Source organism: Strix uralensis, chromosome 20 (assembly GCF_047716275.1).
Source record: "Strix uralensis isolate ZFMK-TIS-50842 chromosome 20, bStrUra1, whole genome shotgun sequence".
Lineage (NCBI taxonomy): Eukaryota > Metazoa > Chordata > Aves > Strigiformes > Strigidae > Strix > Strix uralensis.
The window spans coordinates 8,346,130-8,372,850 of NC_133991.1; the positions used below are offsets into that span (position 1 = coordinate 8,346,130).

The 26,721-nt window shown below is 43.9% G+C and overlaps 1 protein-coding gene across 1 annotated transcript; it reads right to left on the reverse strand.

Annotated features, from left to right (window-relative positions):
• Window positions 1–5,420: 5,420 nt before the first annotated feature.
• On the reverse strand, window positions 5,421–26,265 carry UNC119 (unc-119 lipid binding chaperone). Its single transcript, XM_074890585.1, has 5 exons — window positions 26,070–26,265; window positions 15,919–16,032; window positions 14,900–15,002; window positions 12,209–12,381; window positions 5,421–11,349 (listed from the first exon to the last, which is right to left on the reverse strand). Exons 1-5 carry the CDS (start codon window positions 26,212–26,214, stop codon window positions 11,237–11,239), a joined length of 648 nt encoding a protein of 215 aa, XP_074746686.1. The 5' UTR covers window positions 26,215–26,265; the 3' UTR covers window positions 5,421–11,236.
• Between the last annotated feature and the right edge of the window lie 456 nt (window positions 26,266–26,721).

Below are 26,721 nucleotides of genomic sequence, written 5' to 3' on the forward strand. Positions count from 1 at the left end.
TCAGAAAATTCAAATAAGAGCAATTTATATTGGAAATATGTTCTGAAGCTCATTTTCCTTGACATGAGCCCGAATTTACTGTTAAAGACTTCTGGCTAAAGAAGGCTGCCTCCCATGTGCTCCCCTGTTCTTGGTATAAAACCATCACCCCTGAAGTTTCATTTGCTTTTGTTGATACAGTTCTTTTCAGATACGTTCATATCTGTGCACAACCTTTCAAACCCCTGGCACAGCACTGAGCTACCTGGAAACGACAGTGATTAATACGTATTACGGAACGGATAAAGTAATAAATAGCACGTCAGCGTTACTGTATGTCTCTGACCTTTTCCTTTGCACACAAAGCTTGAACAGAAAAGAACTTAGTTAATCAATGCTAATGCCCCATTTTTATAATACTTCAATCAGACTCCTAGATCTGTGTGTAAATGTTTGTGTTTAGACTACTAAATGTCAAAACCAGTAAATATATTTACATAAGCTTTTGCTGACCTCTTAATCCTTTTCTAGTGTAACGCAAACAAAAAGCAAACATTCGCTAGCTGAAGAAGAACTATATGGTTTGCCATGCATCCCCTCACTGCAACCATGTAAATGGAAGCTTTAAATTAGTGTTTCCCATGTGCAGCCGTAGCAAAAGTTTACTTGAGAAGTACTGCTTTGTTCTTCAGTAAAATAATGAATGGAGTTAGTTCATAAAACAAAATTTAAACCCAGTCCTTTTGAGAAGCAGAAAAGAGCAATTTTTTTTTTTTTTTTTTTGTCCATACAAAGAAACAAACACACACAGACAACACTTGTTTACACTGAAAATAAACAGCAGTAGGAACATCATTAATGTGTATGGGATTTATTTCCCCTGGCTGCTTCTTAGTCAGCTTGCACACTGATGAAAAATCTCACACACTAGATATCAAGACAGCAAATGTTGACTGGTTTATGAACTGCCAGATCTCAGCAAACAGCCAGCAACGTAAAACCAAACAAGAGCCCTCCCCGGTGGTGGGAAGCTGGGAGTCAGTGCTATTCAGCATTTTGTAATAATGATTTTTTGTCTTACCTCCACGTCAAGACTGGATACCTTTCCAGTAGCCTTCAGTTACAGATTTCTAAGTACAGTGAGGGTCACAGAGATAAGTAGGAAGCCAGACAGCCTAGCAGTCTTTTCTAGGATTAATTTCTCAGAATCACAAAGGGCCACGAGATGCCAAGAAGTGCTGGAACTAGTTTCCAAGAACTACTGAGTTCACATCAACTTTGCTGCAAATCGTTTTTACACGTAGAAAGCGTGCTACGTGCCTCAAGGCCGATAAATACTGATGAGCAGACTGGAGTCGCTATTAAACCTCCGTAATTCAGCCATCTGAATAACAAAGCACCGAAACATTTTTCCCCTCAGATGAATTGAAGACTTCCTATTCTGAATCTATCAATTTTTGACCTGGGCACAGGAGAGGCAAGTAAAGCCATTAAACATTTATTCCTGACAAAACCAATTAGGCTCGGCTGCACAACGAAGACCATCATTAGTTGCATTACTCAAATTTCTTATTCACACGATCATCACCGGAAAATTAATTACGTCAACTAATGAGCAGCAGGCACAGGCAGGGTGATGATGGCCTTCCAAGCTAGCGCTGAGGTGATTTACCAAGAGCCACCTTGCCAACATCAGCCTTGGGATGGAAGGGGAAGGCGTCAAGGGCCGTTGAGCCCGAGCGGGGTTCACCACCTCCCCATCGCCACCACCACAGCCCCAGGCAAGGAGGGCCGTGTCTTGGGATGCCAGGAAAGGCGTGTTTCATGGGCTGAAAGGAAAGGTGAAAGGCCTGGCGGCGGGTGGAGATGAGTAATAAGCTAAAAACAAGGCAGGTGTGGCTCTGCATTTCCTACAGGCTTTGCTTTCCTCCCCAGAAACCTCCAGGCAGGCGGTTGCCCAGAAGATTCGTGCCGTTAAAGTGAGTGGCTGCAAGTGGCCACGCACCGAGCTCTTGGGCAGAAGCAAATCAGTAGCAAAAAAACACTAGAGAAGGGAATTTACATGATTTAGATGAACAAAGAATTTAAGATCTCACCCATCAGGCAGCTACTGAGGAATTTAATTTCAACCACATGAATAAGCGCAGCATGTTTGTGCCTGTCTGAGGCACCAGGCTTAAATGATTACTTAAGGCATTTATTATATGTACCTTTAACTCTGTGACTTTAGAACATCAAAAAAATCAACCCCAAACCTAAAACCTATGGAAAAATATTTTGTACCAAATAGTTAATCTAAGGAGATAAACTGCAGTGGTTTTGTGCAAGCTTTTGCTTTGGCTGGAAATTCTCTTTCTCACTTTAACTTATCTTAAAGAAATTTGAATGTTAGCTGAAATAATAGTCTTTAAAGTTCTCTAAGTGGTGACACTTGTGCTTGTGTTTCCTGCAAGCGCCTCTTGCCAGATGGCCACAGGAAGTGTATGTGTGTATTTGTCAGCTGCAAATAACGCTTCTGGACTGTTATTTCAAATTTAGTTTATGACAAATGCCAGCTGATGAACTCCAGTGGAGGAACGTCTTCAAAAGGTACACGACAACTCCCTGCTAAAGAGACTTGGTATGTCTGGGGCAGAAAGTTTTGTTTCCTCTGAACTTATAATCAGGTCTCCATGCATGCTTTAATTTTAGGGGATATAGTGTACCCTCTGTTCTCCTGGTTTATGAAACTGTACAGACATCAAAGCAGTCAGCAGGTTTAATTAAACACTTAATTATATATAAGGGTGGTAAGGTTTGCATTTGGGAAATAAAAACATGATTTTCAAAACTAGTTGAATGACAGTGAACAGAGTAACATTCACAATAACTGTGGTATGCCATACCTTTCACAACAACATTCATAAAGAAAATGTTTTGGGGTTGAGTTTTGGTGGGGTTTTTTTTTTACTAAAATAGGTTCTAGGTAGCTTTTGGGTCTGGTGCCATGTAGCACCTTTCATAGCTGAAATGAGGTGTGTGCACCACTGCTCAAAAGATGCTTTGTACGCCCATTCCTTGGCTGCATACCCTGTACAGCACACACAGGACTAGCAAGTGACACATAAACGTAACAGTTTGATATTTTACTGAAAGCTTTACCTGTACCTGCAGGACGTTTTCCTTTGACCAAGTTTTGCTACTCCAGTTTTCGCCTTTACTGAAAAAACAAGAGCTACGTACATTTCTATAGCCAGCCAAGCACAAGAAGTACAAGTGTGTGTATAACTGTTCCAGTAAATAAGGTAAAACCAGCATATTCCAATAATTTGTCATCTGGAATAATTTTTTACTCTTTAGAGCCAGACTATAAAGATTATGAAATATCCAGTTTGCTATTCCCCTCTTCTGATTCATTCTGTCATTCAGTGGGAAAGGAAGAACTGAAAGTGTTTAGAACTTTTCTCTCCCATTTGGGTTAACTTCCTTTCGTAAAGTAAATTTCATTACACATTTTCTATATTGCTGTTCGTAGCTTCCCTGCCTGTTTTTATTTCTTGCTACAAATTACTTTCATATGCAAGCTTCATTAACATGGTTTACGCCCTCTACTAGAATAATTAAATTATTATTAAATAAAACAGGCCTTTGTTATTTAAGGTCCCATGTCAGTTTTCAAAATAATAGCTGGGAATCATCCAACTGCAATTATGCTCGACCTACCCAAATTCTCTTTGTAGTTTTAATTAAAATACATTATCCTGCATGATTTCACCTCCTATTTTAAGTTTTTGTACAGCACTGATTAAGGAAAAAAATTATCTCTGTCAAGCAATTACTCCTTTTTGTGGGTTTAAATAGGTAGAATAAATACCTTTGTTTTATCCTAGCATGCAGTGATAGACTTCTGTAATCTCTAAAATTTTCTTTAAGATACGTTGTCTTCAACATATACATCGGGAAACTTGGAATAGTATATCATTGAGAAATGTTCTTACTACAGTTAAGAAATGTTGAGGGAATGCAAGTCACAGATAGATGAATGCCCTTGAACAATGACAAAAGAATTAGAAGCATGGTGCGAACACAAGATTTGCCACAAGAGCTAAGCAGCTGACAAATGTCATAAGAAATAAGAATCTGAGGAGAGGTACAGAACATCTCCAGGATGATTAGGCATATTTATTAATAAATGAGACTGACATGCTGGCTAAGGGAAGAAAAAAAAAAAAAAAAAGCATTGGTAATGCAGTATATTTTTGGCAAACATTTAACACGGGGAAATTTTCTATTAAATAAAATTTGGATTATTTTTTTTAAAGCTTCTTTTCAACCTCAGAAGTTTTTCAACCAGTAATTATTCTTGAGCACCAAAATCAGAGAGACTGTTCAACCTGCTTTATTAGTGTTATTAGTACTGATTTTGCTATCTCTTCTGTTTAGGTATTCAGTGAAATCAGCATCTAGTCCTTTCAAGAATTCTAAGAAAATAGACCTGATGCTTCCAGTTGTTCAGGTAATTCCAAGAGTAAGCTTAATCAGAAGAGAGCATCTAACCACAGAGAACCTGTACAGGCAAAACCAGAAACTACCCTCTGATTTAGAAGAGCCTGTAAGAGAACTGATGTCAGACTTTGAGTATATCCTCATCACAGACTTCAGATGAGCGATAGCTGAACAATAGTCACATCACAAACCTGTGCTCAGGTCATCACCTTGTTGTAGAACTCAGTGCTGGTATTTCACGCTGCTCCAAGTAATAGTCCAAAATTAATAAATGTGTAAATAAATTTCTTCTGCAAGTTCCAGTACACAACGGTGGTTCTGCCAGAAATTCTGAGGAATCAAAATGAGTTACAGCAGATACTTTCAAACAAAAACATTATACCTGTTTTTCCTCTGAGAGTAGGTAGGGTGTTCTGCTTCACAGAGAAATACAGAGATATTCCCAGGAATTTTTTTACGAAAATATCAAAAACATCAAGATGGAATTACCCCAATACAACTCACTTCAGTCTGAGCAGATGTTTCAGTTTTAGTCAATATGGCAGAGATGGCAATTGCAGGTGTCACATTAATTTCAAAAATTGGTTCTCCGTAATGCAGCCAGCAGATTTTTCAGAAGCACAGCCTGGTGCATAACTAGATCTGTGGAACTCCAAAGTTCTGTTAACGTGCTTTGAAAATAATTTGTTTTCAAGGATGCCCCGAGATAGTTGCACCAATCAGAAAGCTGAATCCCACTTAAACACTTTCGATGTAATCATTTCAGTCATGTAACTACGCAAACCACCAGAGTTTTTACATGTGCATTGCTTAGTCTACAATCAGCAGAAAGTGAAGCTAGTTACATAAATTTGCACAAAACTGGAGATCAAATATCGATGAAAGGCATCCAAAATGAAAATCTGAATGTTTTTCATGCGCTTATATAAATATTTAAATAAAATAGACAATCACCCTCATTTCTAGGATCAATAATTTATTTAGTTTTTTTACATTTTGCAATTTGTTACAGGAGAAGAAACACTTGCTAATGAAAGTGACGTGTTTTCAACCATTTTCTGAGGTAATGGAGAAAGTCAAGCATATTCCCTAGTATGCACATTTATGACTACGCTGCCAATATTAATAGTTTTAAGCAAGTGTACTCCCTATTTAACCCTTGTATAAATTAATTTTAATACTCTCCTCCTCCTACAGGAAGACTAAATTGTAGCATCTAATTTTCTTTATCCTGAAGTCTCAATCTTTGCTCTCGCTACTTATCTATCTGCGAACAAGTCAAGCAGACTAGTTACTGAAGCCAAAGCCACAGAAGTGGATTCGGTGCCAAGGCTCTTTTTCCTCCTGGCAACCTACTCGGTTTCCAACTGTCCCAAAAGGAAACAAAAGACTCCCAGTTTTCTGAAAACCAGATTCTCTGCATGACAGTGCATTGCATTGCCACTAAACGGGCCACAGTGGATGTTCTTATAGGAAACAAATCAGGTAACTAACAAGATACAAAGAATTATAAATGAACTTGGTAAAAATGTTTCTAACATTTTCCCAATGGTTTATTAACTAGAATCCTACTTTCCTTCCACAAAAAATATATTTTTTTATAAATACATTTTAATACAGACAATTCTGATCCTATGCAAAAAAGTCAATGTCACATTCAAACAGGTTTTCTCAGTGTAGCAGTAAGATACAAGCAGACATCACAGTAGGCATTAACACAGTGGTTCTAGGGAGGCAGTTAACTACAGCTTGGGAACAGAGACACAAACACACAACCTCACCCCTTAGTCAGCCTGCCCTCTGATTTAGAAAACACCTCAGCTGCAACTTGAGGCCTAGAGTTTCACACTCTTCAAATCTATTTTCATGTTTAGAAAATGATATGAACTGCCAATGAGACTTAATATCTGAGTAATAGTGAAACATTTGTATAAACTTAGGTAGCGCTTGCGCGGGGGGTATAGAAGAGAACCGCTAACAGAAGCTACCAGCTATCTCAAATTCAAGAGAAAAAGCATTTACGCTTATCATGGCCTTAAAGCTCTTGGTTCCAGTTAGCTGACATTCACTCCTTTTCCTGTCTTTGTCCCTCTCCCTCATTTGTTCCCAAATATAACTTTTACCACTAAAGTCAACACATGTAAACGTGTCTAGCTTTTGTGCAGTACATACAGCTCTAGTTGCTCTTCCCACCCCACAAGGGATAGCAATAATCTCTATAGTTTCATTCCTAACCAGATCTAATTAAAATTGAGCTGTTAAGCATATTTTTTCAGGTTATGAATAACTAATAGAACATTTTTATAATACTTATTAAGCCCAAGAGTTGGATATTAGCATCTTCTTACCTTAAATAGTCCCCAAACAATCTTTGCATGAGTAAGAGTTCCCTTCAATTTTTGTCGTGAAGATTGGAATTTAGGTTTTGTGGGTCAACACATAGCACTGTTTCTCAATATACTTTAATAGTCTGTATGCTCAAAATGAAGGAATTCGAAACTCGGTAGCCTGCAATGTTTCACACACAACCACTGCTTTGACACTCTACACAAGTTTTTGAAATGAAACTCAAATGGAGGACAGAGGTGGCAAATACAGTTCTTACTGACCTGCTCAAAAACAAGACAGAGAGAAGATTATGAGTAAGAACTAAACCCCAACACATTGCTTTCAAACCTGAAGAGACTTTCTACATTGAAAAAGAAAAAAAAAAAAAAAGTCTTCTGAGTCAGGAAGAGTGGATTATTCAGTTATTTCATAAATGTCACTGCATAAAGGATACATTCACAGAAACAATTCTGGCTTTTGCCACTGATCTGAGAACAAAGTTTCTAGAATTTAAATCATACTTATACTTGATGTGTTAATTTAAAAACTAAACTCTTTCTGCCACTAAAGTCTGTGAATTATTAGACCATGAAGCATGGCAGTTAACCACAAATGTATTACTGTTGCTTTCTTTAAAAAACCTGGAAGTTTAAAGGAATCCAAGACTGAATAAGCAAAAGAATGCATGTCTCAGAAAAATTATGTCAATATTAGCACTCACAGAGACTTAGTTTCTTTTTCCAAGCATAATTCACCCTGTAAAGTACACATATAATCCTGTCTTCTGACAGGAAACAGCTAGTCATTATTAGCAGATAATCTGGGTTAGCTTTTCGATATTTTCTTTCACTTTCAGAAAGTTAGATCCCGAAATTCCAGACTGTCTCGTTAACACAGAGCTGTAGTGCTACTTAAAATAATTTTTAAAATGAGACCAAAGAAAATAAATACAAGAATTATTTTTCCAGAGCAAATATTTGGTGATTTTGTAGATGAACTGCCAAAGTAAACCCAATAATGATTAATATTAAAATACAAAATATTAACTAGCCGGTGAACAATGCTGTTAAGATTTGATTTTCAACTGGTTTATAATAAGAATCAGCTGCCAATTTAAGGAGAAAAAAATGTGGGTTTCATTTTACAACTGACCTGAGAGCTCTTGGCTCCCTTTCAGATGAAAGTAGAAGTTCTTCAGTGCTGTACAAAGCGTGGTCTTTAACATTAAATTTTGCACATAGTTTTAATGCAAAACAAGGACAGAAGTTGGAATTGGAACTGCAACTGTACTGCAAAAGTTTTTGAAGACAGACTCTTCTAGTGCTGTTTATCTGCATCGGTATAACGTCTCGTGTCAACACCACACATTATACTACTGCATAAACAGGTAGAAAAGGAATGGAACCTCTCCCTTGGGCAGCAATTCCCACACGTTTGTAAATGTTGTGGATGTAGATGACCTTAAAGAGATGCAAACAACCTGTTTCCAAGTAAAACAGAGAGGTAACGCTGATAACTGTTGCAGTGGAATACAGAAAAAAGCACCTTCATTACACTTCCCACAGAAACTTTAGTTCTTTGCCTTGGTTTAAGAAGCAGAACTTGTTATTTGTAGCAAACTGAAAAGCTAAAACAGGTTGAAATTTATTTTATTGAAAGGTCCAATATTTGTTTCTGTTTTAAAATATTCCTAATAATAGAAGACAACAAATTCACTAAATAAAATATCTCCTATGTGATTCACACTAAATTTTCTGTTAGCCTGAAATTATTACCCATAGAATCTCAATTATCAGAACAGCTAGCAGAATTCAGGAGATCAGTGGCAGATAGTTCATCCTCTTAGATTTAACCTCAAACCTACCATAAAATGCAGAGTGTCAGAAAGTCCATTCGACAACATACTGCACTGTTGGGAACAAGGTAGCTTTCTCTAGGTTCTTTTTGACAGGGGTATGTCTACCACTCAAGTTTTCATTGATTACAGTAATATTTTTATGGAATTACTTTTGGAGTTGAAGTTCAAAATCTTAGAAGGAGGTAGCATAAAAAAAGGAGCAGAACATGACTATTTCAGATCAGTAGACAATGATATGCTATACAGAGAGAAGCCTCAGTATCATAACCCAAAAGTCTGCACCAAAGTGCTCTCACCAAAATATAACAAGATTTTTGAAACTTTGAAACATCCATCTGTTTGAAACGTATGACTGGCAATTCTGGGCAAGCACCATTGCTAGAAATCTTTTAAAAATCTTATGCACAGAAGTGATTATTATGAACAGCAGGTGAGAGTTGAAACATACCCCCAAAAAACCTGTATAGGGTGCTAGTTATAAACACACACACACACTCTCTTCTGTCTTCAAATCAGTATAATTTCTCCTTCAAGAGTTGGAACAAAATTCATAAATACTTGAACCTGCAAAATGTCACTGAATATATAGATAGTTTAACAGCTCTGATTAAAAAAAAAAAAAAAAAGGGGGGGGGGGGTGGGTGGAGGGGAAGACCTAGACATTTTTAAACTATTTTCACCTTTAGTAATTATTGTGCTATAAAACTTAATGATCAGTAGCACAAAGCATTGTACAAATAATGAGGAAATTCTCTGTAACTCTCAAACAGACAGGTCAGCCGTAGGCTGTGTCATTTAATACACTAGAATCAAAAAATAGTGATAAATACAAGTCTCATTGTGATAATAATTACTACAAGATACTAGTTGTGTAAAATCAGCAAACTTTAAGTACTTTCTTAGCTATCAATCTGAATTAAAAAATCTGTGCTGTAACCTAACCTCACTGCATTTTCTTTAGAAAACTGAATCCTTTTTCAGAAGTAAAGCAAGCCAAGCCAAACACAAATGGTAACACATTTAATAGTGATCACAACCCCAATAAGAGCACAAAAACCTCCCTGTTCTTAGGCAGATGGCTACGTTTGGAACCATTTGTAGTTCTGTTTGACTTCGGCTGTGACTAGAAAGATGTTAATCACGACTGGAAATGGTATTTTATAAAAATTATTACAATCACACCTATCTGAGGCTAACATATAATGTTCCACTTAAACTCACAGAATTAGACATGGAGACATCAAGTATTTATAGAAATATCTACAGACTGCAACTGCCTTTTATTTTTTTAAAGTATCAGTGAACTGACCTTTAGAGTAAGGGTTTCATGACAACAGGCTACCCCACACAGCCTCCTCAGGTTTTGTTTTGCATACACTAGTTTACCCTTTTGATGTTGGTATGTCTCTGCACTTCTATCTTTCCAAGAAGCGCACGCTGAGAAACTTGGGCAAAATTGGTCTTGAACTTCTTACAGTGTGAAGAGAGTGCTCTTGCTGAATTTTTGCTGTGCCTTGAAGTCCTACATTATTAGACTCACTGTCTCACCTGTATTAATATCCAATGAGAAACATTTTTAACAAAGGGGAACACTGTCATAACACTCTTCAAATTCAGATACAAATGGAAAATTGGAAATTCCACACTCTCCAACTGCCCTAGACAAATGAAAGCATTGCTCTAACAAGCAGTGCTGAAGCCCTTATCTTAGTATTGAGCAGAGATGAAAGAAAATAGACATCGAAAACATACAGCATGAATAGGCTGAAATGTTAGCTATGTAAATATGTTAAGCAATGCTAAAATACTTCAATTTTTCCTGATTATTCTGCAATCGGTTTGCAAAAACTGAAATGAATGGAAAACACTTACGGAGGTTCACAGACCCTCAATGCTATTTTGCCTTCATCTGAAATGTAAAAGGACAGTACCCAATTAAAAACAGCTCTGTCATTGAACTACTGCTCTTCATTGTGAGTTTCAGTGTTTCCAAGATTAAACAGATTATTACATAGGAGGAACAAAACTAAAGGATGAGATACTTATTTACAGAACTAAAGATGAAACTTGCTTTTGTAAGATATTACGTTCGACATTTTCAACTGGATGTGCAAGTTAAATTGACCATACCTTTGAAGCATTCACAACGAGAAACAAATAAACAAAACTCTGCATTTGCATCCATCAAACCCACGTGGTTTCTCAGATTACATTCTTTGAGAAAGCAATCACGTCCTAAAAGATACTTGAGGGCAAGAACACAAATCCTCAGAATTAGGGCAAAATCTCCCAGGTCCCACAAGGCCATTTTCAAAGCAGACACTTAAAGAACTTAGGGAAGTGGTATCCAAAGATCATTTAGCATTGTAGAACCGCTTAAAGTTCTGAAGAATTGGGTCTGCTTCAAAGCTCAGGAAAGATGAGACTGGCAAATTTAGTCATGAAACTCCTACTGTGGCAAAGAGTCCTTGGTTTGTGGATCCTTGTCCAGTTGACATTGTAGGCAACGGAACTGAAGGTGTTGGTATCCCTGACGACTTCGATAGGAAAGGGAAGGCCAGCGCAGGTTGGCTGTCCATCCTGTGCTCAAGGTCCTCCACTGTATGAATAATCTGCCTTGTTGTGCATCACGAGCTTGTTGTCTACAAAGTAGAAACTGTCCGACTGTGTCTCGTATGGATGAAGGATCATCTCTCGAACTGCAGGGGGAAAATAGGAAAAAAAAAAAAAATTAATCATGTTACACAGAAGCCCTACCGAGGCAAGGCTCTGCGCTGGGTTTCAGTTATATTTAATAGCATTGCTCAAATAGCAGCAAACTCTCAAGTGAAAAACCAAAACAGGAACCCACCCAAACCATTCGTTGACAGGATCTTTTAAAGAATTCAAACGTAATCGAAATCTGTTAAGGCACCATACAAAGTGTAAGTGCTCTACCTAACCTCAGAACAACATCACACTAGAGCCTGGGGTTTGGGTTGGGTTTTTTTGTTTTAAAAAAAGTGATAAAACAGCAAACTCAAAATAAATTTGTTCTGTGTGAAAATAAGTAAGCACCAGTGCATCACTATTTTCCAGACTGCAATATTAGTGCTGACATACATCATTAGGTGTTGCAAAGAATATAAGATCACACAGATTTATTACTCATGCTACTGCATCTTGGGAGAGAGGAGAGAAAATAAAAGTTATGTTCATACTAAAACTAAAACCTCTCAAGCTATCAATATAGCACATCAAACAGAACATAACATTTAAGTCACCCATCTACTGGACATCTTTTTAATTCTAGTTTTCTGGCAGGTTTATAACACCATTATCTTTTTTTCTCCCTGACACTGAAGCTTCCCTTTTATGAATTAAAAAAAAAAAAAAAAGTCACATGGGTGATAAGATACATGCTACTAGAAAATAAAATCTGTATTAACACAGATACAAAACTACCTGGAAGTACTCTACCCTATCCTCTTTCTACAGACAGCTTTTAAGAAAGGGTTTCCTCAAAACACCTTAGATTAACATCACTATGTGGTAACCCAGTAATTAAAGAGAGCTTACTGAGATCCTCAGAGAGCTGTGGGAATTCATAGATGTGCTCACAAGTATTTTTACTGCTAGGGATACAGAACCCAAATTCAAAATCAAAACTCTTGAGCAATTGGTCCCGGAAGTAGTGCCTCTCAATCATGCGGAAGTTATTAATGGGTTTGTCCCCTACTGTGAATTCCACCCTGAAAAAGAAGGATAAGATTGAAATGAGCTTTCTTCCTTAAGTGAGATTTTTCACCCATTCCTGAAAGGTAGAAGAGAGCTCTTCTAAAAAAAGCCAAAAATATAAATCAATGGTACTAACCAAATTATTGTTTCCTCTTTTTCTTAAAGCATGCTACAGGGACACAACATAGCATTACAAACAATAGATTATACAATATTTTGATTCTTTTTATTAAAAAAAAGAGACACACGAGACAATTTTACAATCTCAAACTCATCTTCAGTGAAGGAAAGATCCCTCCAACTCTACTGGATAGGCACTTCACGAGATCACTCACTAGAAACTCCTTATTGCTTTGAAGTTTTATATGAGTTATTTTGATTCTTCTGGCAGGTATTAAAAAAAAAAAAAGTCAGATCTCCAGAAAATGGTCTTTCTTCTGTTCCTGCTTTGTAAGTAGTAAAGGAGGACAAGTTTCAGCCAGCACTATATTCAAGTTTCTCTTACTAAGAAGCATGACCTCTTGGAGAAAGATAGGTATTAGTTACACACGAAACACTATGAGTAAGCCAGGAAGACACCGTTACTGGTTTGTCACAAATCAAAAGTTGGGTATTTTAATCAAATAGTGGCCAAAGAGGTGATAATTGATGCATAACTAACTTTTCTTCCAAAACAAAATCTAAATGGTGCACATCTTCAGGATTAGCAGGAAGTGGTAACGTGCAGCCTTGCTCTAAATAAATTCTCTGACAACAAATTTTAATTCTTTTGCATCGTATCCAAATGCTGAACTTTAATCAAGCTCTTGAAAATGACTATTTTTTTTTTTAAAGCAAGGCTACAACATCAGTTCTTGTGAAATACACATTTGCTGCTGGCAGGATCTATCAAACTGCACTCCAGCATGAATCCAAACTACTGTTTTCTATATACCTGAAACAAATATTTGTGTTGGAAACTGTAACCGATGCTCGATTATACTATTATGGACTTAATGATATAATAGCAATGGGCATAGAGCTCTTGATTAGATCTACTAATTTAAACTTAAGTGAATGCAAAGAAAAACAAAAATAAAGAACCTGCCATGCCAGTATCCACCCAATATCCTTCTAAAATCTCCAATAAGGACAAAGAAGCCCACCAGTCTGCTCTTTGGAGGGCCAGGAGAGGAAAAACAAGCCAAAAATTGCATCTCCCCATGCACGCTATTTAACTGCAGATAAATCTGTAGTTAATAGTAAGTTAGTAGCAATAGCGTGGTTAGTAGTAATTACTACTAAGTCTTTCTAAAGAAAAAACACATTCTGTCACAGTAGCAATAACTTTGGCCTAAAGCTTTACAGAAAGATACTTCAGGTGTCACGTTTTGGTGTGGTTTATTGACGGATGCAAGCAGTACTACCAGGCACAAAGATCATTCTAGTACTTAAAGTGACAAACATTACTTCACCATTTCACATCCATCTATGGATTAACGGGTTTTGGGGAATGCAACGTGGAAGGCTGCAGACACACCTTCCAAAACTGGCAGAGCCTCTGACAAACAAACTATAATGCACAGAAAAGATCTGTAATATCTGCGTGGTCCATCCACCTTATTTTGCCCCTTTTAGCATTAATCTCTTCAACCCCATGCCTATTCCTGTGGTAAATAAACAAGCTAAAGGGATGGAGATAGCAAGGCATCCAGCAAAAATGTTTGGAGATCCCCACAATTACAAAAGATCCCTATTAAATCAACTTCCAGACAGGATCAACAAGCAAGAGCCATTTTTCATAAAATTTCAGTCATTTCCTGTACTGGAAAAAATAGCACAGGAGCAATTAGAGCTGCCAGTCAGAGAGGGACCTGGGGGGGTTGATTGCCAGCCAGCTGAACAGGAGCCAGCAGTGTGCCCAGGTGGCCAAGAAGGCCAATGGCATCCTGGCCTGTATCAGCAATAGCGTGGCCAGCAGGGACAGGGAAGGGATCTTACCCCTGTGCTCAGCACTGGTGAGGCCACACCTCGATGAGTGGGTTCAGTTTTGGGCCCCTCACTCCAAAAAGGCCATTGAATGACTCGAGCGTGTCCAGAGAAGGGCAATGAAGCTGGTGCAGGGTCTGGAGCACAGGTCTGATGGGGAGCGGCTGAGGGACCTGGGGGGGTTTAGTCTGGAGAAGAGGAGGCTGAGGGGAGACCTCCTGGCCCTCTGCAACTCCCTGAAAGGAGGGTGCAGAGAGGGGGGATGAGTCTCTTGAACCAAGTAATGAGTGATAACAAGAGGGAATGGCCTCAAGTTGCACCAGGGAAGGTTTAGACTGGATATTAGGAAGCGTTTCTTTCCAGAAGGGGTTGTTGGGCGTTGGAATGGGCTGCCCAGGGCAGGGGGGGAGTCCCCATCCCTGGAGGTGTTTAAGAGCAGAGTCGACATAGCACTGAGGGATATGGTGTAGTTGGAAACTGCCAATGCTAGGTTAAAGGTTGGACTAGATGATCTTCAAGGTCCTTTCCAACCTAGATGATTCTGTGATTCTGTGAATTACTTACGTGGCTCCCACTTGCCGAAGTCTAAGAAAAGCTGGGGTAAACTGATAGCGTACAAACCGTCCGGCATTGGGGTCAATGTCCTTCCTGTCATTGTGTTCACGTTCTGGAAAAGCGCAAAGCAAAGCTCCGTCACAGTCGTCTGAGAAACAGAAACTCAGTGAAAATACTTGCAATCGTACGTTGCGGAGTCATGCAAGCCAGGAAACTATTCTGAGAAAGCCTGATGATGTGCTTACCCTCCTCCTATCCTCTCTAAGGCATCCATTACCGGCCACTTGGAGATGGGGAAGTGCAAGATGGTCCTTTGGTTTGGTACACTTCTTACCTTCTGAAGGGACTTACTGCTCCTACCTCTGATTCAGGATTGCAGTGTGACTCTGAACAAGCCATTTCACCTTAGCGTGTCTCGTTTGCTATCTATGAGCTACAGAAAGCTTCCTCTCACCTGCAGGGAGGTGAGGAAGATTTAAGAGTCCTTGATCAGGAGAAGACTAGCTGCCCTGGGTTTTTATTACCACTGGCAACACGTAACACTTTGATGGTTACAAGTACCACCTAAAAATTATGAAGGAGAAAAAAAAATATGCAAGTTTTCAGTTTGTCTAATTTGCACAATTGACAACATTTCTTCCTTTTGGAAATACCATTTTCCTGACACCCGAGTGAAAGATGTTAGACTAACAGTTAAACTATGTACAGGGGGACTCTAGCTGATGAACAGCCAAGAAACAAACACACGGTGACCTCCTCCTCTGCTTCCATTTACAACATCCATCTGTCCTTTCTTATCACAGATGGCGATCATAAGAATACAGCAGCAACGAGTTCTGTTTACTGTGTTGGTACAAAGGGACACCTGAATAATATTTGTGCTGCAGGCTGGGACTCTGGCCCTCTTGCAGTTGAGAGCATCTCCTATTTTTGAGAAATCCGTTGAGTAAAGGAGTGGGAAACGGCAAAAGGAAGCAGACACTAGCATTTGTTTGTTCATGAAAACAGACTTTTGTGTGTGCACTCACCTGAAGCTGCTGGTTTGGTGATTTCAAACAAGACTGTGCCAGATTCCATGTCCCGGATTTTGAACCTGGTGAAGTCTATCTTGTAAACATTTTCCTCTGGAGTGCACAAATAATCTGCAGAGGAAAGCAAATTGAAATGAAGGCTGCCCAGAATTACCAGGTGTTTCTGGCTGTTCTTTGGAGGTCACCACAAGCAGCGAGAGCAGCCCAAGTGCATCTCCACTACTACCCTGTTTTTAATCCAGGACTGGTGTCTATGATGACAGTCCCAGTTCTGAATGCTGACACCACCCTGCTCAGACAGGACAGGGAAAAGGTTTCGCTCCCCCAGCTCTCAGAGGTCACCACCTTTTTCCAAAGCTGTGCCAGCACCTTCTGCATCCATTTCCCCTCAGGGTATTGAGAATAGTCAGCACCTCCATCAAATCCTAGCCCTTTCAGTGTAAGAGGCTTTGCCTGCTTTAAAAACTGCCCTCTGGCAGAATGCAGGCGCTAAGCAGCTTTGTGAGCACTAAGCCGGCTGCACTTAACTGGAACAGGAGTGTCCTCCCCTGTGCCACCACCCCATCTCCAGCCCTCTGCAGACAAAGGACGGCCTCTTCTCCCCACCGATGCTTGTCCCATGCAAGGACTTTTTGCTCCTCAGCACTGAAAATGGTGTTGAAGCCTTTCCCTGTATTAGGAAAACAGTCTGGGAGCAGAGCCCTTCGCTGCTTTCACCAGAGCCGCTATCTTTGGGAGAAAGTCCTTGTTTCTGGCTTCAGCCTCGCTGTGCCCCGAGACAGCCTCCTGGCCTGGGCATCAGCCTCCTCTCTCAGGAAGGAGCAGCAGTGCTTCATTGTCACTACACAATAGAAGCACAGATTGAAAGCAGCTCCCATAACTTACTTTATCCTGACAAATCTAATGTTGTATGTATACAAGCCGGGTTAGCTTTTGAGAAATTATGCATCTGCATGGTGTAGGAGACTCCTTGTGGAGGTTCTACTTTAACATTATAATTCTAAGCCCTTTCTCAGCTACTAATTCCTGCTGTTAGTCTGAGTTAATCACTTGTTTCTGTGTGCTTTCCTATTTCTAAAATTCAAATATATGCATCCACCTCAGGCTTATTCACTGACTACATGAAAACAAGTCACAGTGTACTTGGAGATCACACCTGCCCGTTACAACCGTAGCTCAGCCCCAGTATAACAGAGCAGGGACCTGCGTTACGGCTGGGGGTTTGGGGCAGTGGTTAGCACATCCCATAGATAAGGAGTTAAGAAAAGATTGCTGTGGTGTGGTAAGACACCACCCCAAACACCACGCATTGCGACTACCAGGCAGCAAGGCCCTAGTGCTGGGATCTGTAATTACAGAAATCAGGTCCCTCTGCAGTGAGAGATAAAGCCAGTCGTAGTCAGCACTGGGAAAGGTTGCTCCTAGGCGCTGCTGAGCATGAACTGCACATCGAGCACCTGGACTTTCCCAGGAGCCTCTTATTCTGTGCAAATCTCCTTAACTTGGAGGACTGTCCAGGTGCTCACTGGTACAAGGAACAGACATGTTAAACGTGCTCTCTGGACACTTTTACTGCTCTCCATCACCACCACTACCATATGGTGAATGCTCAAAGGAATGGGCTTTAAGCGAGAGGACTGTGTTTGAAGCATCTCTGGCATTTGGCAGGGAGGTGTCGCTTTCCTATCAACACAGCACAAAGGAAAACTAACACCAGCACCCACACTATCAAGAAGAACAAGATAAAAGCTCAACCTTTTTACTACCAGAAGAAAATGCAAACCTGCTGTTAGACAAAACAGCCTCAGAACCGCACAAAATATTATTCCTGACTCCAACAGTAGCCAAGGAGATGGGACAGAAATTTAAATTGATCCCTTGCCTTTAGCACCCACGTTTAGCAATCCTCAGGTAGATGTCCTGCAATTACATGATAATTTTAGGTTCTAACACATCAACCAGCCCAAATTCTTAACCCATCCCACAACTTCCCGGCTCCAGGCAGCCGCACGCAAAACATAAATTGACAGAAGCAGGCGCAGCTTCCCACAGTCCCGGCTTCACCTCCCTCGGCCCACGGCCACGCTTGGACCAGCTGCTCTCCACAAAGGCAAGGGGCTATACCAGAACGGGCTGGTGGTCGCCTGGGAGCCCGGGACACCTTCCCTAGAGCACGCAGGCAAAGTCTGAAGCCGTTTGTCTGCAAGTTAATTATTAAGTGTTTTTCCTCCTGCAAAATTCCTGCCCATCCAGCACCATGGCAACAGCTTTATCCCCCTCCTTGGCAGCAGCGTTGCTGCAGTAACAGTGTCCATGACTCATCTGGAGGAGAGAAGAGCCAAGCAGAGCCACCGAAGAGGAGTAAACCCCGGGCAGAATCCCCACTAGGCTCCTGTTCATTGATGTTTGCACGCCTGCACTATATTTTCCAACTCCTTTTGCAGCGAAAATATACCTTTTTTTTAAAACAAAACAAAACAAAAAAATCAACACGCCTGTATCTAACTAGATGACATCTGGGAAGATTAGCTGCCAGAGTATAGCAATCAAGTGTTTTTTCCTCCTCTGGCAGTGCCCAGTCTCCTAGCAGGGGAAAAAAAAAAAAAAAAAAAGAAAGCATATATATATTCCTCTCAGTCTGTATTAAATTTGCCTGCTGCAATTCCTGTTCAAAAATCAAAGTAGCCACATGCTGGTTTTTTCCCCTATACATAACAGAAGCCCGCAGCTACACTGGAAGGTCTTATTGGGAATGGGCTGCTGGCAATTGGCAGATACTTCTGCTTAGCTGAGCACTGTCAGATTTGCTAATCTCATCCCATACATACTTATTTTTAAATCACTGTAGGGCCCAGTTGCCCACACTTCTGTGACGCACTTAAATGTATCATCTGCTTTCATTATCCTAATTCACCGTCACCACAATTTGGAGAATGGAGGCAGCATCCATGTCTATTTTAGTTAGACATGAGGCAGCTCAAACTTCCATCGAGTGAAGTGGATTATTACAAGAAAGGTAGGCTTGGTCTCTCAGGACAGAACATTTTCTCATTTCTTCCACTTCCCCTGAAGCAGGTTGTGTTGTTTCTCCATTAATAACCAAATAATCATGGAATCTCCCTGAACAAGCTTTCAGTACTCACTTGATTCAGGGCTGACAGAGACCACACTCTGAACAAGAGATGGACACATCTGCGCTGTTTTAGGAAACCCAACAGACTGGCTTTTGTCCTCAAGTGCCCACCTTAAGTAGTGCAAAAACAGGTCACAAGAGAGGAGCATTTCCTCCTCCTTCCTAAAGCCCAGTGAACCGCTATATCCCAGACCTCCATACCCAAACTCTTCCTGAAAAGAGTTCACCAACTGAGGTGAACTTGTTCTCAAAACAAAGAGCAAGTTCTTGCAACTTGCCCAAGCCTGGTATTAGCAGCACTTCTCACTCACACATCGCTATTCCTGATGGTGCCTCTGCAGCTTTTCCCAGAAGTTCTGTAACTCCCCACTATTAGAGACATTTTCTATCTTAAGACCTACCATAATTTTGAAAGAGTCTGGAAGCACAACCAGCAACATTGTGGTGGTCTCAGGAAGCAGCAGAGGTGACGAGACTTCCTGAGCCAAACACAATGAGTTCACGAGTTCTCCTATTCCCTTTGTATGAAAAAGTGATTCCAAAAAATACCCCAAACGGCAATCTGTAGCAAGGCATTCATTAACACGTCTCCACCTTTGTTATCAGAAACTCTGGATGCTCATTCTGTGTTTACAGTTCTGAGGTGGTACCTCCGCTGTCCGATCCGAGAAGAGACAGTTCTCATCCAGGAAACCTTTCTCCCCTCCCCAAAACAACCAAGATTGCAAAAGAAACCAGCAAAACAGCCTAGACAACACAGCAGGCACTGCCTATTCTCTCCTGAACAGCGGTACACTGTGAACCCTGATGCATATTTCCAGCCATGTATTTTAGCAAGCTGGTGCTACAAAGGAACACAGAAGGTGCGGGATAATACAGTGCTAGATAACGCAGAGAGCAAGCTAATGAAGGCACTTTCTCCTCCTGTCCTCTTCTGTTATTTCAGTTATCCGATGGATGAGATTAGGTGTTTGATCTTCATCAGAGAAAGCTAAAAGTTGATCCTACACTTTCAGATTTCCTTTGCGACCACTCCACCAGGCACATTTTATCAAGAGGAGTTCATGGCCAATAGGGTTAGCACTCCTCGTGCTCCTTTCAAGATCCCTTCTCCTTCTCTGCAACCAGGAGGAAGCATGTGTCCCCTCTCACAGACATTACAGATATTTCTGCAGTGCTCATCAAAGCATCTGAGCTCAGATCGGGCAGCTCCTATTTTAAGGCTTTAATAGCCCACAGAGGAAAACAGGGTGTACCTGGGGTAAGAAAGGACTCAAAATCTGGTCATGAAAAGGGGTGCAAATCAGGAGGATGCTGTACAAGAAACTGATGCAACAGCAGTGATTTGTAACAGGACATCTCTCCCCAACACAGGCAATAACAAGAATTTGGGGAATGAGAAGGCTCCTGTAGCTATGCAGGCCTATTTCTTAACAGGCATTAGCCAACAAGGTCAGAAGCTATTTTGAAGACAACTCCCAAGATATAAGCCAGGTATAAAGCAAAGACAACTGCAGATGAATTGCTAGGGGCTGGAGATTAGGAGATTATCAGATTGAAGAGTCTCAGGAGGAAGCGAACAAAAATAGCACGAACCCGTGAAGCTGCAGAGCAGTGACGCAGGACGGAGTGCAAGACCTCGAGGGGAAGGCAGGGCAAGTTTCAAGCAGTACTGATATGCCTGCTTAGACAACCAGAGTTCAATTCAAGAAAAAAACTAAACCATTTCACCTGCCCTCTGCCTCAGCAGTTCAAGTCCTGTAAAGAGAGAGGCAGAGAAACACGCTAAGCCAGCCAGGATCCACTCCATCTCTAAAGCCACGGGTTTAGGATAAGCAAAGACAGTGGGGGTAAACGGGGAGGGAGGCACCTGCAGCCCCCCTGCCTAGCTCAGTAATTAGGCTGCTCTGAATGCCCCTGAGGAAAAATCTCACACCAGGAGTCTGAGGGGAGTTTATCTGCAGCAGCACATTTACTGACCAACATTGTGAATGAAGCAGAGGGACCATGCCAGCAGGCTCTGAGCTGGGACATTTACAGAGGTGCCCACAGCCCATAAGATGTACCCACCCGCAGCGTGTCGTGCCGTGCCACACTATGCACCAAGTCCTATTGCACGCCTCATCACTCTCTGCTTTTTGTGGCAGCCTGCTCATCGTTTTTTTTTTTTTTTAGCTACAGCTTTCCAGACTTCAGCCTCTCACAATTAATTTGATCACAGCCCTCCAGGCCTTGTTAAGGAAGGATGGAGCTGCTCTTCCCCCATCCCCAAGGCATCCAAACGCTCTTTCCTGCCCCCTTGTTCATGCTGGTTGCACTCAAAGTCTGAAACCACGTGCACAACGTTAACAAAATCAGCTCACTTTGCTCTTACACTGGGCTACACCAAAGCGATCAGGCCCTGCCCAAACCCCCAGGCTGCCTCCCCCAGCGTATGCCACAGCTTTCCTCTTACCTTTGCCATTTCCACCAGGGATGGCCCAAACTCACAACACTGGCAGAAGGAGGAACCCACTCATCTGCCAGCCCAGCACCCTGTGTTACACACACACCATGTGTGCTGCCCCTGGGAATCTTAACAGTCCATATTGTACTGCGAGACTACGAAAAAAACCCTTCAGCTACACAACACTTCGACTTGCACATTATCACAAAGCCTTGAAAAGGTTCATAATGTATGTGGTGCTGCCGAGGAAAGGGAGTCACAGTGAGAGCAGCTTGACACCGCTCTGGGATATCGCTCTGCGACAAGAAATCAGCATATCAAAATGCTTTTACACATCACAGCCCTGGACAACTCAGAACAGTGATTCATTAGCCTCACAAACACCCCCAGCTCATCAGAGCTCCTAATACAATACATTTACCCAATTAATTGGGGAAGGAAAGGAAAGTCATGGTCCAGGACCGGCTTTGAAGATTGGTTCACTCACATCAGCTTCCCATTAACGCTACAGGGAAACTGGTATGAAAGTCACCCACGAAGGGTCTGCCCTGACCGACCCGTCGGGGCAGCCCTCTGCCAAGCTGACCCTTAGCTAAAGCTGCTATGAGAAGTCTCAGAGAAATCTTAAATGACAGCTTGGGGAAGAGATTAGTTTCAGAAATGATTAAGTGTGTGTTCCGTACTTTTAGGTTTTGTTTTGTATTTATTTCCGAGTACATAATAAATTATTTAACACTTTGGTTTGCTAAAATAAAATAAGATTTAGAATAAAGCTTAAAACATAAACTTTAAGCTAGTATTACAGACAAGCTGTACAGGTGCCTGAAGCTGTGATAAGCAGGGCAGTCTCCGAGGCTGAAGCTTGCCTTTCGTTACATATCTGTTTGAAGCCTGGTACTATTGCACACTGGCAAAAGGGGGTGGCATTACGGGGGCTGTACTATCATCTTTCTGCTGACCACCGATGACTCTAACCCCAAAGATGGAGGAAGAAATTAAAGCTCTGCTTGAATTAGCCTTGCCCCGCAGCTAACGTGGGAGCAGCACAGCGTGACCCAGCAAAGCTGCGAGATGCAGCATGGTCAGAGACACGAGGGACAGTGCCATGGATGACAGGCCCCAACTCCTCAGCTGGCTCCAGAAGGCAGGACATGGCATTTGCCGACACCCACATCCCAATAACTGCAGACAGACTCCTCCGATCTTCTGGCTGCTTCAGTAATTAATTGCAATTTGAACTGAGCTCTGACCCACTCCTTTGCTAATCCTAAATTAATCAGGTTTTTCCTCTTTTTGTAACTGCAGTTGTGTGAGCAAGTAACAAATCTTGCTAATTGCAAAGAAAATGGTTCATTCGCCTTACACCTAATCCAGCTGGAGTAGTGCCAGAGCCAGCCCAGCCAAAAGGCCCAGATACTCCAGGGCAGCACCCCAGATCCATCAGACTGGACCCCATCGTGCCTGGAAATGTTATGGCCCTGAAGCTGCTGGAGGATTTAACATTGAAAGGACGCAGCATATGCAGGACAGTTTGCACGACTCCCCCTTTAAGCTTATTAGAAGCACATTAAGAGCAGAGGCCAGCTGGCTCTTCTAGCTGGTTACAGACAGGGTTTCTCCGGCTTAGCAGTAAGCGTGCTTTGCCACAGAGCCACATCCTGCATCCCCACCCTCCCAGCCTGAGACATTTAACATTTGGTCATTTATCAGCTGTACCTATTGAAAGAAGAAAGCCCAGCTGTGCTTTCTGATGCAAAAGCATCAAACACCAGAGCAGGGCTAACAGCCTGCCCGGTCAACAGGTAACAACCACAAGCAGCAGTTTGGCTCCCCAAGACCCAGCTCTTCCAGGGCTGACGGGGGAGCAGATTTGCCCAGCGTATCAGGAAGCACCGAGGAGCTCCGCAGCAGGCAGAGCAAGCGTGATGGCAAACCCTGGCTCCAAAAGAGCGTCTGCAAGATCAGCACACTCCAGGCACGTGCAGGGCTGCAAGGGCCCTGCCAGGTGTGAGGATGGTGCCCCACTGCCACAGGCAGCCATGCTATGGAGTCCCTTTTGTCACTGGATCCATGCTGTACTCCATGCAGTAGCTGGGGTTCTGCCTCTTGCTGCACAAGCTGGAAGGCCATTCAGAAACACACAGGCTACTTGTGGTGTAAGCATCTCTAAAACACATGTTCCTGCAGCACCAAGCCCTCCTCTAACATGGTTTATATCCTGGGCTTTATTTGCTGAAGCAATGTTAAAACATGTCCAGACCACCCCAGGTCCCTGGGCAGCACACAGCTTAACCACAGTCCCTCGACAGTGTGAGCTACTGTGTTACTGGCCCACAAGCTTGGATAAAGATGAATTATACTGCATCTGGAACAACAAAGGCCATCCAGGGCACCAGGACATTTCTGCTGCAACCCCACCACCAACTCCCCCTTCAACTTCAAACTGTCTGGAGCACCACAACTTTGGCCATCAAAGCCAGAATTGTGAAATAGGGCATCGTGTCTGCCCCAACTCAGCATCTCCAAGGGAGAGGTTGGGGCTGGGGTAGCCATGAACTTCTCTCCCACAATCTGGTCCTTCCTCCTCCCTGCAGCACCCTCCACTCGAAGCAGAAGACTGGAATCGTTTCACGTTGATATTTTTGGCAATCTGTTTTTAAGAGCCTGCTGTCATGCATGGAAATGAGTAAAGGCCACAGAATGCCCCAAATAATCGTTACATGTTAAGATCAGAAAAATATTATTGTATCTTTCCTCTCTGTGTTAAACACACCAGGTGAAAAACTGAGCTTGAGAAGGGGTGCTGCAAAATATTCCTGGGTAATAAGATACAATATGCATGGACATACTGTGTACCTGTACCCGGCAGGATAGACAAGCACTTCCCATGGGAAGACATTATCCACGGCTCATCGCAGTGCCTGGTTCTTGTTTGGCATGACCCATCTACACCCCCTGCGCTACCCCTGTACCAGCAAGTCTGCTAGCAGGAGGGGAGAAAAATATTTTCATGCATTTCACATCTTCCCTGTGCTCCAGAGAGCAATGCCCCATGGTTGGAAGAGGCAGACGACAACCAGCTCTGCTCCCAGCCTGGCTCTGAAGCCAGGGTGACCAGCTCGGCCCTCCCTGCACCCTGGGAACACAGGTGCTTACCAAGAGCCACACACCATCCACAGTGGCCAGAGCGATGCCACGCGAGGTCTGCACAGCCCTGGAGCGAGGGTGCAGGGTGGCCGTGTGCCTGCAGCCCCTCCAGACAGCACCGCCGAAGGCAGGGACACGCAGGCTACCATAAAGCAAGGATGCAAAGTGCTTAATGTGGCCATCGCTTGGATTCACCACCTAACTGCTGCTCCCCCGAGCATGCTGGCAGTACGCTTCAGTGCCTGCTGCACAGCTCTTCCTGCTACAGGCAGGGGATTGCTGGGCCTGGGCAGTGAATCACGCTGCTGCAGCCCAGCAGAGCATCTCAGCTAGGAGAAGGGGACCCAAGAACCCCCCAGCATCAGCAGCCCCTCTTTCAGAGGAGCCTCCTTCCTGAGGGCTAACACTGAGTCCCCGCAGGGCTTTTCTCCTGCCCTTCCACCCTGCTCACCACACACCGGCCCACGGGGGCCGCCTGCACGCACCGATACTCACAGCCGCATCCTTCCTCTCCAGGGCTCGTCATGCCGCACAGCCCTGGCCTGCGCCACCAAACCTGCTCTAACGCCACATCGCAAAGCGCTTCAAGGCAAAGAGGAGCATGGCCAGACACCCAGGCCAGCCCCCCTTCCTCCCTGCCACAAGTCTTCTCCCCCTGCCCAACCTGCTGCCCGCAGAGAGACTGACCCAAAGGTCTCAGGACGGCGAAAAAGCCTTTTGGGGGGCAGTGGGGCAGAGCACCCCTGGCACTGCTGAAGCCAGGCTGGCACATGCCTTCTCCCAGCCCGGCGTGCTGCAACCACGACAGGTCCAAGGCGGCCGCCGCTGCCTGGTCCCAACCGAGCTGCTCTGCCAAGCACAACAAACCCTCCAGCCATCTCCCGCGCCCGCCGTCCCCCGAGGATGCTCTCCAAACCAGCAGTGCTGGGGAAGGGGAAACTGGGGGGCTGCAGGATGGAGATGCAGTAAACCCCCCCACCCCAATGCTACAGCCATGGACCCAGCCTGCCCCCCCCCAGCCCCACCGCTGTGGGCACAGGCTTAGGGGCTCAGCCTGGCCCAGCCCTGCGTGCAGGGGCACAGACACAGGAGAGGGGTGATGGGGAGACCACCGACCTTCGACCCCGGGGGGCATGGGGGGGGCTGCATCCCCAGCCCTGAGCCTCAGAGGGGCTGGGCATCCCGTGGGGGAGGGTATCCCCTGGTTCTGAGGTGGCACCCAGACCCCCAGGGCTGCCACATCCGCGGGGCAGCCCCTGTCCCCCGCGGTACTGCATCCCCACTCCTTGTCCCCCGGGGAGGGGGGACCGGCTCCCCCTACGCCCCCCCCAGCGTTTATCCCCCTCGCCAGCGCCAAAGGGGACGCGATCCCCACGTCCCCTGCACCCCCGGGTCGCAGCCCCCCCCTCCCCCGGCACACACCGCTGGTGACCCGCTGCAGCCCCAGCACGTCGTCGGGCCCGATGAGCGCTTTGCGGCCCAGCTCCTCCTCGGTCCTCGCCGCCGCCGCTGCCGCCGCTGCCGCCGCCGCCCCGGTCCCGGCCCCGCTGCTCTTCTTCACCTTCATGGCCCCGCCGCCGCCGCCGCCGGTGTGAGCGGCCCCGGCCCCGCTGCGCGCCGCCGCCGGCCCCGCCGCACCGGGAGGGGCATCCCCGCCCCGCGGCCCGCCCCCCGCCCGGCCCAGCACCGGGGAGGCGGGGGCACGGCCCCGCTGCCTGCTCCGAGGGGCTCAGGCCAAACCCCTTCACGGGAGGAGACAGCACTTCCCCCGCCAAACCCCCACATCATGGGGGTCAGAGCCCAGGAGTCTCTGGGCAAACAGCCCCCTCCCCAAAAAAAAAAAACCGCGGGTGTTGGGGGGAGAAACCCTCCACCTACCCCTGAGAACACACCCAGAATGGGGTGGGGGGGCCCCATAACCACCTCCCCAGAGCCCATAGTGAATGGAGCTGGACCCCAGTAAGATGTAACTGCCCCCCCAGGAGGCTCTGCCCCAATACCCATCAGCAAGAGACCCCCCATTAAGAACTACCCACCCGCAACAGTTGAACCCCGTAACATCCCCACAAGTGCT